The sequence below is a fragment of the Polyodon spathula genome, chromosome 6, assembly GCF_017654505.1.
Source record: "Polyodon spathula isolate WHYD16114869_AA chromosome 6, ASM1765450v1, whole genome shotgun sequence".
Lineage (NCBI taxonomy): Eukaryota > Metazoa > Chordata > Actinopteri > Acipenseriformes > Polyodontidae > Polyodon > Polyodon spathula.
This window is the reverse complement of record NC_054539.1, coordinates 23,704,434-23,718,896: the sequence shown is the minus strand read 5'-3', so window position 1 is coordinate 23,718,896 and position 14,463 is coordinate 23,704,434. Positions and strand designations below refer to the sequence as shown.

Sequence of the window (14,463 nt, the reverse complement as noted above, 5' to 3'; positions counted from 1 at the left end):
GACAACAGGTGTGCTGTTTAGATCACCTGTCTCAGGTAAAAATATTTTGTGAAAACAAGCCAATCATTATTCCGGAAGTTGTACAGACTGCAGGCCAGGTCGCAAAAAAGTAAGTTTGTTTGTTTTAATTTAAATTTGTTAGAAGTGATGCGGATTTCCAGTAACTCTGCCTATGTGTAACCATCATTACCACTGACACAGGCACATAATACTTTGTTAAAATCGAATAGTTTTAGAGCATATAAATACTGTGAATGTGGACAACACTAATGGGGTTGGAATTTTGAAATAATTCGTTTTTTTTTTTTTTTTTTTTTTTTTTTAAATAAAAGCGCAACAGTCGCTATTACTGTAGGTTCGTACTTATTTTAAATGAATTGTAATTTTTAGTAGATATTTAGATACATTCAAATAGACTCGTGCGCTGTCTTCTTGGAAAACATGCTGCTGATCTGTTTATTTATTGACAGTTTTTTTTTTTTTTTTTTTTTTTCTCACAACGTCTATCAATATGTGTTAATTGGATTATGTTACTACCAGTACGATTGGTAATGACACAAAGGCACTTAATTTGGGTGTTACCTGCAGTGGTGCTTATAATGAAGAATCGGTGTAGTACTACTAGCTGATGTGGTTGCTACCAGTGGTGGCACTTAAACTGGAAAATCACAAGACTAAAGCTGGCCCTGGTAGGTTACTTAATAATAGTATCATCTTTTTTTTTTATTATTTACTTGAGCTCTCTCGCTATCAAAATGACAGAATAAGACATTCAAATGTTGGCATAAACTCTACTCTCTCTATCACTTACATTACCCTTGCTCCAGTTGTGTAGTGGTAAATAAAAATACCCATACCCCACAAACATTTTATTGCTTTCTGCCATCTTCACAAAACCTACTTATTCATTCTTTCTTTATAAATTCCTATTTGTATTTTTTCTTTTATGTTTATTTTGTATGTATTGTATACATGTTTGCTTTGCTTTTTTGTTGCCTGTAATTTGATATACTTTTATATTTTGTTGTGCTGTTCACGACAGTTCTTATGCTTTGATTTCTTGTTCCTTTGAGCAGCATACTACTGTACCTAATTGTTTAGTTTGTATTCCACCAATGTTAAACAAAGAAATGAAGTGAAAAGCAATATTGTAATAGCTTCTGCCAGTAGGAGTTGGAAGATTGATAGATTCTGAATTCTGTGATTAGTAAAAGCTCAACTGGGAGTTAGCTTCATTTCCACTGCCCATTACAATTGAAAGGAAAAGTTATTGAGTTGGTGTGAGTCAGCAGCATGTGTGGCACTTGCGTCAACAGACACTAATTTACATTATGATTAGAGGTGATGAATTAAGATGGATTGTTTTCCGGTGATGAATGTTGTTTATTTTTTTTTTCTTCTTTTTTTTCTTATTACGGGGGTAAAAGAAAAATCAACCTTTTCATATTTTCTTTCTAAATTGAAAATGAATGTAGTCGTCTAATTTGTTAACTTAATCTTAACCCTTTATGGATTGTGAACATTCTACCCATTTCAGGTCCGACTGACATGACTGTATAAAGTATACAGTGTTATACCTTCCTTAAACACTAAGCGTCGATTGCAGGGTACCAAAGATAGTCTGCTTGATGTGTCTAACTAGCGGATTAAGCAGGTTTAGTCCACTTGCTCTAAGACTAAAGTTAGTACACTTGTTAATCCCGGTTGCAGCGTACCAGAAGATAATCACCACAGGTGGATCAACCTCTAAATCGGACTAAACAAGACCCTGACTGCAGCATACCAAATCAGATGTGATGCAGGAAGACTAACTAGTACAATGAAGTGCAAGACTAACTTAGTACGCTTGCTCATCCTACATTTGGACAGCACATTTAAACACAAAGACAGCGGCATTATTCTCTGAAATGATGTCCAAAAACTAGTGAAGTGAAAAGTGAACCTCAGTCTGACCCTTTGAAGCATTTGGTTCAGTATGGTTCGCTCGCCGAAATATCGTCACAGAAATATCCTTAATAAAATTTGACAATTGCACTATGTAATGATATAAGGTACCTTAATATATTGTTGATACACTATAAATAAACTACAAGAGCAATGTGGAACCCTTTTCCTTTTTCTGTAATTGGTTATGGTTAAGGTACAAAGTGTTCTGAAGAGACTGGTTTTGTTTTTTCATTAAAATATTGTAAAAGCTTTAAAGTTCTGCACAATAAGATACTGTGTATTTAAATAATAATAAAAAAGCTTGCACATTTGATTTATTCAATTTAAGCTGAAATATCAGTGTAATGTGTATTAAATATAAACAGCACATTTAAAATTTAGCCTTCAGTGTCAAGCAGCAATAGACTGCCGGCAAGTTCAAATGCAAGTATGATCCGTGTGTGGAATGTGCATAAAAAGACATGTGATAGGCTATAATTATATTATGAATATAGGTGTCTTTTTACTTAAATGTGTTTCCCCGAATCACACCTAATGTAATAAAAACGCTTTTACAATTTTATTATTAATATATTTGCATTTTTTCATACCTTTTCATATTTCTGACTTTTGACGGTTCAGTATCTTCAATGTATTATTATTATTTATTATTATTATTATTATTATTATTATTTTTTTTTTTTTTTTTTTTTTTTTTATCAAATGCTAGTAATGACAATGTACACACAGATGTCCAAGTTTGTCTATACCCTTTAAATTGTGAATTTCCATCCGCATTTGTAATGGCTTATTTTGGGTTAGTCCTCATTATCGGTCTAACTTGTTCAGGTCAGCCAAACCAATTTTCAGGGTTAGCTGTTTGGTACGCTGCAATCAGGAGTAACTTAGTACAGAGCTGCAGGATTTGCTAGACCACATTTTAGTCCACTTGATGCAGACTAAGTCACTGGTATGCTGCAATTGACCCTAAAGGACTAAAGATTATTGAGAAAACATTTTTTTTACTATGATGAATAGGGGTGCTGGATAATACAGATATACAGATACCAGGGTTCTCACCAGGAATTTTTCACATCTGGAACCAACTCCCCAGTAGTGTTGTTGAAGCTGACACCCTGGGATCCTTCAAGAAGCTGCTTGATAAGATTCTGGGATCAGTAAGCTACGAATAACCAAACGAGCAAGATGGGCCGAATAGCCTCCTGTCGTTTGTAAATGTTCTTATGTTTGTACGCTCTATCTATGAGAAACTAAAATCATACAAAATGATTATTGTAAAATTGTGGAACTTTGGATTTTTTTCTAAACACCTTGAAATAAAAAAGATTGAATATCTCAAAACTGTTTGGCATACATAGCACTGCTCTTCATCTGAACGATTTATTTATTTAACCCAGCTTGTTATGCTATGTTCCTGCTAGCCACTCACCACGTTACCATAACCTAAACGTTTTCTTTTGTGGCTCAACTACTTTTCCCGAAGTTTGCCACGGTGGCGAAGGCTTTGAAAAATGGTACTTGTGTAAGACTGCCAGCACATTCAGCGTGTGCTTTTAGATGAGTCAATACAGACTGTTTAGTTTGATTTAATTTTGCCCAATGAAAGCTCTTTAGCTTGATCACGTAACACATGCATGCCACAAATGTGTTTGGCGGGAGGACAGAGGCTCTAATTAGAAACAGTCAGTGGACGATGCTGCTTGTAAAAAAACAAACCAAAAAAAAAAAAAAAAAAACACATGGCACCCAAACTGAAAAAAATAAATAAAATAAAAAAAATTGTACAGACCAATTACCAGAGTCATGTTCCAAAAGATGTAGCCCAAGGAATTCCAGTCACCCATGCACACACACAACTAAAATATGACCATGATACTAGTCACATGGAGATGAAGCAGTCATGGGTTCAAAGAACTTTTTCACAGACGGCAAGCCAGAAACACGCACCTTTAAGATCACAGCAAAGTTTGTTTCAAAATATCACTATTTCCAATGGGAAAACGGGCAAATGTGTGTCTTTTCGTTCACATAAAGTCAGAAAAAAACAACATATGAATCCAAATTAACATGTATTTATACTAAAGTAGTACAAAAATGACTACAGAAGATTTAGAAGTGAGTAGTTTGTTGTTTTTTTCTGACTTTATGTGAACGAAAAGACACACATTTACCCGTTTTCTCATTGGAAATAGTGATATTTTGAAATATCACTGTCCTGGTCACAAAAGCAAAGTTTGTGGGCAATAATAGCCATTTTCTATACTTTTGAGGCATAAGCAATTAGGAAATAAAGCTTACTACCCAGGAACAAAAATCTGTTACACGGTGTTATCAGTGAGGAACCTTCGGCCACACATTAACCCTTTTTGTTGCATTATAGAATTTTGAAACAACATTTCAACACAAGTATCAACAGTTTTACAATTTTCTTTAAATTGAAACATGAATTTTGTTGTGGCTGTGCCTCTGACTTTGAAACATCCTTTTATCCTATGCAGCAATTTAAGTAGCGTCCCTTTTAATGTAAACTCATAGTTACTCCTCTCAATTGTTTCTTTCCTAATTCTGCAGTGTTAGTTGCAAGATTTAACAAGAGTTGTGTCTCCAGACAGAATGTCTTTATGAAACCAACAGTGTGTAGTGTAGTAACTATATTCTTTGCACAGTAAAGTGATCAGTTTCCTGTATAGCTAGAAAAATGGTTTTGAGCTCATTTCTTCATCGCCAGAAAATTTATTAAATTAAGAAACAGCCTTTGTTTAAAATTGCTAATTATAGCTTTATTTAAAAGGCAGGTTGCGTGGAAAGAAATAAACTAAACATTAATGTAATGTGCAATTAATTTAGCTTACTTACTTCGGGAAAGCTCCACCTTGAGAAAAGTACCTTAGGTCTTAGTTTCTCGGCATAGAATGTGGTGCTTTGCCATTGTTGCCATCTTATTTTCTTTCTTATTCTATACGTGCTTATGACTGGCATTATGATATTTAATTAATGGTATTGACCTGTACATGATCACACGAATTACAGCAAAAGTTTAAGAATACTATCCCACCATCCTCGTCAATAATCCGATTTATTTTAGCTGTCTTACTGAAACATTGTTTTTTTTTCTCCTCGTTGGTGCAACCGCCATGTTGAGTTTCAGCAGACATGTGAGTGAAGTCACATTATGAATGAACTTGAAAAAATAAAAAATCATGCACATGGTATGTCTTCTTAAATTACTATACACTTAAATGTGTATTTCCGACTAATGCTCTGACTACATTTTTGCCAGTTTCAAAACGCTTGATTTCTGAAATGATCGTTTTTTCAAGGGAAATAATACTCACACTTTGACGGGTTTTGTTTTATGGTTTTTATTTATGTTTACCGGACTATTTATATTTCTAAGTAATGCAGAAATATTTAAATCAATTACACAACAAGTTAATAACTGTAAAGTCCATGAGCAGCACTCTCTATAGAGGCAGAATTGCTAGACGCCTGCTTCGCCCACCCTGGGTTTGCTGGTGCCGAATGAGCTCTGCACTAATGAGAGACTGGTGTGCATTTTTATAGAAGGAAATCAGAAAATTAGATGCAAATACGCTTATGTTAATGTTTTGCAAGAATGCTCTCAAAATTATATGTTTAACCCGAGATGTTGGAGTCTTGATTTGAGGTTGGTATGTATGATAACTTGCGAAAGTTAGTAAACTGAGTGCGAAGGCTGTTGCCAGTTACTGGGAAAAATGCACACATTTTAACCTTAGAGGAAATGGCGGTTAACATACTGTACACTAATAGCACTGTCTACTGGAACAATTCAGCGTTACCGTTCTGTAGTGGAAAGAAAATCGCGTCACAGTCAAAATAATGTGAAGGATTATGCAGTACATGAATATCTCTGCAAACCTATTCAGAATTTAAGAAATCTGTAATGTTTTTTTCACGTGGGACAAAGTTTGGCATTTATTAAATGTGAATAGGAGTTATATTGCAATTTAAATATAATATTTGTGTATTGTAAATGTAGCGTTTAGCATTTTAAATATGTATGTGTTTTCAAATAAAATACATGCTGTTTTGCCTTGCTGAAACAGTATGCTTATAACTTAATTATAGTATTGTTAAGTGGTTTTTCCAGTTTAGCTCACTAAATGAGGAGAGAACATAGTTATGGTATAATAATAAAGATCTGCAACTGTGTTAGTTGTTACAGAGCTGTGTATCATGGGTGCACCGAGGATCTAGTCTCACCTGTCAACAGGGGGGAATATGCTATTAAAGTTCAGTGAAGTTCAAGCTTGTCTCCATGTCGCATACATTACACGCACCAAACTAATGAACATGTTTTCACAACCAACCCACTGAAAAGTATTGAGAGCTGAAACAAGTATTTTAAGCAAACCAATTGGCCTTTATACAAACTGAAAACACAGCATAACGGCCTGAATACAGCGTCATTTTTTATATATATATGAAAAGTTTTGTTTTTGTGGATGAGGGAAAAAAGTTGCAAGAAATAAATAGATGTCTACAATTATTTATTTGAGCTTTTTTTTTCTTTTTTTTTTTTTTTTGCAAAGCTCCAAAAATTCTAATTCAAAAGTGTTCATACCCTCTGATGCTATGATAGTATTGTCTACAAGGTGCTAGAAACTTCAGTATGATAATGTAGAACCTAATTCTATAAAAGTCTTGTGCTGGATTGTAGGTGAACATTGTTGATTATAAAAGGGTTAGGCATAGGATGATTTCTGTCATTAACAATAAGTCAATATGGGGAAAAAGTAAAGAGCTATCTGAAGACCTTAGGCAGAAAATGTATTGTCATAAAGCTGAAGAAAGATGCAAAAATATTTCTAAGCGTTTGAGTATCCCAAATTCAGCTATTGTTTCTGTTATCAAGAAAGACAAGACTCATGGTATTGTTACCTCAGTCTGAAAGAAAGAAGGTTCTTTCACCAAGAACAAGTAGAAGAACTGTGAGGAAGATGAATAAAAATCAAAGACTAACTGCCAAAGATATTCAAAGTGAATTGGCTACAAGTAAGACTGAGATATCCATTTCAACCATAGGTAGATTGTGGCATGGTTAAGGTCACAATGGTCGCAGGCCAAGGAAAAAGCCACTCTTAGGAAAGCGTCACAAGGACAATCACTTAAAGTTTGCAAAACGGCATTTGAATAATGTCTGTGAGTTCTGGTCAAAGGCTTTTTGATCACGCTGTTAGTGGTTACATTTGGAGAAAGTCTAGTGGGGCATACAAAGAAAAGAACACCATACCTACATGGAGGTGGTAATATCCTTCTATGGGTCTGTTTTTCATCTAATGGCACTGTAAATTTAGTTCATGGGAAAATGGATTCCATAGCATACCAAAAGATATCGGCCAAATCATCTGAAACCCTCCTCCACAAAACTTGGCTTAAAGCGCAACTGGATGTTCCAACACAACAACGATCCAAACCACACATCAAAATCTACTTCAGAATAGTTAAAGAAGAACTAAATCAAGGTTCTGGAATGGCTTAGTCCACATCTGATAGAGAATCTTTGGTATGAGTTGAAGAAGGCTGTGCACAAGAGAAGTCCTCGGAATTTCAATGAACTGGAACAATTTTGCGTTGAAGAATGGTCAAAAATCATGCCAAAAGCTCATTGACAAATATCCTAATCGTTTAAAAGAGGTTATTATTGTTAAAGGTGCCTCAACTAGATATTAATTAAATTTTCATTGTCAGGGTATGAATACTTTTGAATTGGCATTTTTGGAGTTTTGCAAAAAAAATGCTGAAATAAGTAATTGTAGACATTATTTCTTGTAACTTTTTTTCCTCATCCACAAAACCAAATCTTTTGCTACAAAAGATATGTATTATAGTCCTAATTCTTTTGTTTGAGACCTATCTAGAAATGATCAATTTCCATTGGGGTATGTAAACTTTTGACTACAGCTGTATATATATACTGATTGAGAATGAAAACGCAACAGTCTAAGTTTTACATCAATAACTCATTGGGCACATACCTAACGTTATTTACATTTTAAATAGTGAGCCGATAGGTTTGTTGATTGTTTGTTTGAGTAGGATTGTTCCTTGGGATAACAAAATACTTGGCTCAAGTCATGTGATTTTATAAAAACACTAGGTGCTCAGTGTTTGGTATTTGAGTTGAGTTAAAATTGCCAAAATCAGTTGATTAAGAATCTGTATAAATAGCCATTCAAAAATACATGGTTTTAATTACAGCAAGAACATCGAAAGATATGACCCTGCCCCGCTTGATTAATGAAGATCGCTTGGTTGCGATCGGCATGATTAAAGACAGCCTGTCTGTGAGAGAAGTTGCCAGGAGAATGAGATCTTATGCTTCAACAATCAGTATATTAGTCCAGAGAAACCACACAAATCACCACACCGGCCCATGACCGACACATCCAACTGATCCATCTGCGTAATTGTTTTCAGACTTCAGTGGCTATAGCACGAGGAATTTCAGGAGGAACTAACCGGTGCATCAGCAGGATGACTAGCTCACTGTCTGCATGAAAATGATTTGCATGCTCGGAGGCCGTTCAGGGTAACACTCATATTGTGCTGTCATAGGCAAACGTGACACAATCGTGCACGACAATCGTGATGTAAAGCTGGTTCATTTACATTTGTTGCCTCGTGCCAAAGTGGTCCAAAGGTGATGGGAAGAAATCTCATAGATTTCTGTGAAAAAAAAAGGTGTAACTCTAGAGGTTTATGAGAAACTAAAATATAAACTACATTACCTTATACCCTTCTCCTCAAACTTAGGCGGTTGTATCATGAATTGTTTGGAGTAGCAGAGGTGCAATATTTTAAAATTTATAAAACAAAATAAACAATTTACAAAAAAAAGAAAAAACCTAAGATCAAACATTTTCATTATGTCTAATTAAGTAAATTGTTGCTATCTGATGATTTAGTATACAACGTTTGTAATTACTACAGTATAAATAATTAGCATTAATTCAGGATAAGATGAAAATTACAAAGGTCATTATAGTGCACCAATATAAAACTGGATATGTTTGCGAAATTCAAATTATTTCCCAATTTTATTTAGATTAATGAATGATTAAATGCGTCACTCAAGTTGTAGCAGACAGGAACATCTGTTGCAATTGATGCTAATTAATCTAGCCTTTTGAATTTAGATGAGTAAAAATATATTGTGCATCGTTAAGATGCAACATAACTGGTAATTTAAAGGGACAGTGAACATGTTTATGAAATGTTAGTTTTTTATCACTACAGTACATGCAATGTGAAGGTTCCGTGATTCATGCTAGCTCACACCCCACCACGTTGCTTTTCTTGCTTTCATGCTATTCTCGTGCATATTTCACTTCAATGGTTTGTGGTCAAGGTGAGTAACTGCATCAATATAGTGCTTTTATGACAGCTGTCAACAGCAGATGCACAGCACCAAAAATAGACATTTTATATAATTATGAAGCAAGTGTGCATTTTGTACATTTTAAAAGGTGAACTAACATTAAATAAGTGTTTTCCCCAACAGAAAGAAAATGGCATACTTGCTGTACTGTACAACAATTCTGAATACGCTGTCAAGGATGTTTACTGTACAAATGCCGGGCAACGTTTTAAACTAGAGCAAGTGAGAGATTGAGAGTGATCCGCGGCTGACTGTGACCCTTTTCTTTTTATTTATTTTACCTGTGTTCACAATAAACAGTTTGGACGAATACTGCCTGTGTGAACCTGTTTATTTTCATGGAGTGTAATGATATTCAGTATACGAGTGCTGCTGATACAGTCGGTGGGAAATTTGGGCTTGCTTGGTATTGCAAAAAACACTGATCGAGCCTCGGTGCGAGACTCAATCGGTATTCGAAAGGGACACAAAACGATTCATTTTATGTATAGTGTGCAATGTGGCGTGAAACTTTCACTGATACCTCTTCAACCTGCTGACCCGCTATGTCCCTGCCCGCAAGCTGAGGTTTTCCGACTCTGGCCTGCTTGTTATTCCCAAGCAAAAGTGCACCACACTTGGAGATTGATCGCTTAGCTTCATGGCTCCGACTCTTTGCAACTCTTTCCCAGCTTTGGTGCATGGTACTCCCACCGTCGCTCGCTTTAAATCAGCTCTCAAGACCCACCTGTTCTCTCTTGCTTTCCATGCTCTTTAATCCTTTGCGGTGCTATGTTGGACCAGGTCCGACATTACAGTTTTCCCTTTCCAGTCCAATGTCGGACCCTGTCCCACATCATCTAAAAAGCGTAAAGCACAGGTCTCTAGTCGTTTTTTCTCTGGAAAAAGCAGAGAAAACCTTTCAATGTTTGGTGATAAAATGTTTGGTGATAAAATGACTAAATCACGTCCCATAATAATAATAATAATAATAATAATAATAATAATAATAATAATAATAATAATAATAATAATATTATTATATTAAAATTTCAAAAGTTTTTTTAATCAAAATTATTATTATTATTATTATTATTATTATTATTATTATTATTATTATTATTATTCAAATGTCCTCCTACAGTGCTTTTTGTTTATTTTTTTATTTATTTTTTAAGCATGGAACTCTTATGTGCTTGTATGGAAATGTGTTTACCGGTGATGCCAAACAAAATGAAAATATAAAGTATTTTTATTTAGAAGAAAAAAGTATTTTTTAAATGATGACATGTCCTTAATTTTTGGAAGACGTGATAGGGGCTTCGGAATCGGGTTTTACAATCTGTCCGTGATTGGCAGCTGCAGACTCAGGTTTCGGTAGTAAGCTACTGGCAGTGGATTCCGTTTTTGTTTTTGCAACAGCTACTGACGCCACACAGGGAACATTAATAATGCTGATGATGTCCTCAAAAAAGAGGCAGATTTTCGTCTGTGAACAACTGTATACCAGTAAGCAAATTAGCTCTGTTTTATTATTACTATATTGCAGGAATTACACACTTGACAATAACCAGTAAAAACACTGCATTAAAAGGCAACTATATGCAGTATTATCTGTAATCCTTGAAAACAATTGAATGCTAGTTTTCTTGTACTGCATGATGTTGTAATCGGATACTATTGAATGTTAGTTTGTTATAATTATGTAAAATAAGATGAATATAAGAACAAAAAAGCATTAGTCACACATGCTGCAGTATACTTGACAACCATCTAGTTGCAGCGTGAGCCCAGGCTGAGTGGAGCCAAGTTCTGTAGAATTTTGACCAATCAGAGAGTTTTGATAAGGATACCTTACCTTCTATAGGTTGCCTGCTACATGGACTAGGGGCGGAACAAGGGCTATTTAACCCCGGGAAATGTTAAAGAAAAGTTGTACTGAGCTTGGTGCCTGGAGTCAGACCCAGGGATGCTTTGGATTCCTGTATTGAAGATTGTTGTTTTGTGTACCTTTTACAATTTGAATAAAGCATTTCACAAACAAGACAAAGAGCTTTCCATTAAACGCAAGCGTGCAAAGCAGAGTTCCAGAATCTGGTGTTTCCTTTAGTCAGAGACGGAGCCGTGTGGTAAGAAGCGGCAGCAACGGATCAAGTGTGGAAACGGAGTGAGCAGCCAGTGGTTCTTGAGTCAGAGATGGAACGGGTGGCGACACAACTCATTGGCAGCAGGTCCAGTGTGTGAGAAGTGAGACAGCAATTCCTGCATCGGAGATGGAACAGTGGTGGGTCCTGAGTCGGAGATGGAGCGACACCATGCGGTTCTTGTTAGCAATACAACACACAACAAAATAAGCAGGAGACCCAGCGTGGGCGCGGTGAGGGAGTAATTCCACAGACGGAACGGCGGCTGGTCCTGAGTCAGAGACGGAGCGGTGCCGGTGCGGTTCTCATCAGCAACAACACGCAATAAATTAATATAACTAAATACACCACATCTAAATACGATATCCAAATACAATAACCATAAATAAAGTGCCTGTTTGATTAGATCATATTATGAATAGCAATATGGACAACTTTCATTAATTTTAATCAAAATTAATTTTATTACAGTAGTTGGAAAGTACTTTTATGAATAGTGATGTGGATTGTAAACAAATCAGGAAACAGCACAACAACAGATAGAGTAAATCGTTTTTCTCAAGTAGCATACACATTATAGATCTAAAGCCCCTTTCACACTGGCATGCTCTACCCGAGTTGGAACCTACCCGGGTCAGGACCAGGTGTCATGCCGGTCAGTTATATGATTTCACACTGCTTTTATTAAAGCAGGGTTGACCTGGGTGACAGACATAAGTAAATAATATGTGTATCAATGACCCAGAAGCAGCCTGTTACAGACTCTTCCATCTTGGCTTCTCTAGATTGATCCATCGGCCGAAATGTTGATTAAAGCAAATGTTTCTTCATCCCTGGTGCAATCTGGCTCATGGTGTGTCTCAATAAATAAAACAGTGGCCAAGCAGAATAAATAAAAAACATTCCTTGCGGAAGTGAAACTTTCACGCAGGCATGGCTGTTTGTTATTTCATCGACCGTTATGCATTTTGCCTCGCTCAATCCAGGTCTTAATGCATAGACCTGAGGTGGGTTGCTGGGATCCGGGTTAACCTGGGCACGACCCAGGTACATGGTTTTACACTACGCAGCATTGTGACCTGGGTAGCCAGAACCCAGGTCTGGACCAGGGTAGAAGTGCCAGTGTAAAAGGGGCTTTAAGAATGACCAACCAGTGTCTTTTAGCAAAACTTTTTTAAAAAAATGCTACATAACCTTGCAGCCTGTATCCGCCATAGAATACAACTAACTCCACATAGCTCTGGGATTATTTCAAGTTGTATAGTCTCCATTTCATTTAACTGCTGCTGCACACTTGGTCTTGGTTTGAGGTAAGTAAGCTACACCGTTCAAGTGAAGTGGCGAGAAAAGCTCACATGCCCAGCTCAGATGTGCCGGACATGGGATTTTTGTAGCACTGGTTGAAATAGTACTAGGGCTGTGTTCAAAAGTTTGAAGGTTCGTTACTAGCCAGGAATTCAAAGTTAGTTCTAGACCTTTGAAGGTTCATCAGCCGGCATTCACACTTTTTTGTATTTTATTCTCTGTTAACGGAAACCGTGAAAATGTGTCGCTACTATAAATCGCACATTAAATGTCATGCTTATGCAAAGTTCGATCTTTTGATTTGTATAATGCATATTACTTAAACAAAAGTTGTTGTATTAAAATCCACTACCAAATCATTATACATAGCAACTCTATATGGCACTGCTGTCATGTATGGAGCCAAGTATATTATGCCAAAGCACTGGGAGGGTACCTAATAGCAGTTGTAGAGCTTCAGTAAAATATTTACTGAATACCTAGTGTACATGATATTGTAAGAGAAGTACTATGTTAGAAAATGTTTGAAACCTACAAAATGTATACTAACACTAATTAGAATTTCAAAAACTGGGCACCATCTGCCGCACCCCCCTCCAGCTCGTGTTAGAGGCATAACTTTAATTTCTTCATTCACCATCTCAACCACAAAATGTTGTATAGCGTAAGCTATATTGAAAGAAATGTCACAAAAACCCTCTGCTGTTTTGAGATTTTTTTTTTTTGGTAAATGCCCACACGACCAAAAATAAATAAATAAATACATTTAATGCAAACTGTGCAAGTGACTGTTGATGTATCATCGAGGCACAACCAATCTCCGGGTTCTCTTGAATAGCGTACGTTCATATTATTATTATTATTATTATTATTATTATTATTATTATTATTATTATTATTATTATAATAATAATAATAATATAATAATAATAATAATAATAATAATAATAATAAATAATAATATTTTTTAGTAGTAATAAATTGTCAGTGACTGATAACGGTGACTGTTAAGTAAAGCTCTGTTTTTCCTAATTCCGCTGCAGTTCTTTTAATTTGTTGCAGTAAGCTGCTGCTGCAGTGCAAGCTTACTCTATATATCACAACCAGCATCAATTATGTGTACATACATGTGTATTTTTATTTTAATTATACTGTTCTATATAATGTGTTTTTAAACTACATGTGAATGTGTTGTATTCCATTTTTATGATTACCTGTAAAATAATGGGATTTTCAATCAAATATAAACTATGACGGCAACAGTGTTATGTAAATTAGTACCATCCAAGGTTCAAACCTTCCATTGGTGATGCATTCTGAACCTTTGAAGGTCAAAAACTACCCTTTCATTGCAGTCATAAATAGTACCAATCCGTAGTTTTGTTTAAATTATAGCTGTAGCTCCATTTATCTTCAATTAAGCCAATTAGTACCGGTAGTATTTTGTTGGCGGCACTAACAGCAACTATAAAAGGGAATTTTTCAGTTATAGTTCTCCCCAGATTTACTTTTGGTCAATATATGGCTTTTTCATTTTGGTACCATATGTAGTCCCTCTGGAATGATAAACAGCCAGGCTTCATGGTGATTGGCCTAGGACTGCAAATGGCATCGTGCTCTGATATTACTGTTCCAGTTAGACTTGTTTTTCTCCATTTCTTTTGA

At 35.7% G+C, this 14,463-nt stretch overlaps 1 protein-coding gene across 2 annotated transcripts in view; it reads left to right on the top strand.

The window, feature by feature from the left end:
- Positions 1-16: 16 nt before the first annotated feature.
- Positions 17-14,463, top strand: part of sh3yl1 (SH3 and SYLF domain containing 1) — a 76,713-nt gene continuing 62,266 nt past the window's right edge. The window contains exon 1 of one of the 2 annotated variants that reach the window (XM_041252611.1): positions 17-109. In XM_041252611.1, the coding sequence (XP_041108545.1) occupies position 109 (1 nt within the window). In that variant the 5' untranslated portion in view covers positions 17-108. Of the gene's footprint in view, positions 110-585; positions 690-14,463 lie in introns of those variants that run through there. The other variant, XM_041252610.1, reaches the window with a different exon arrangement.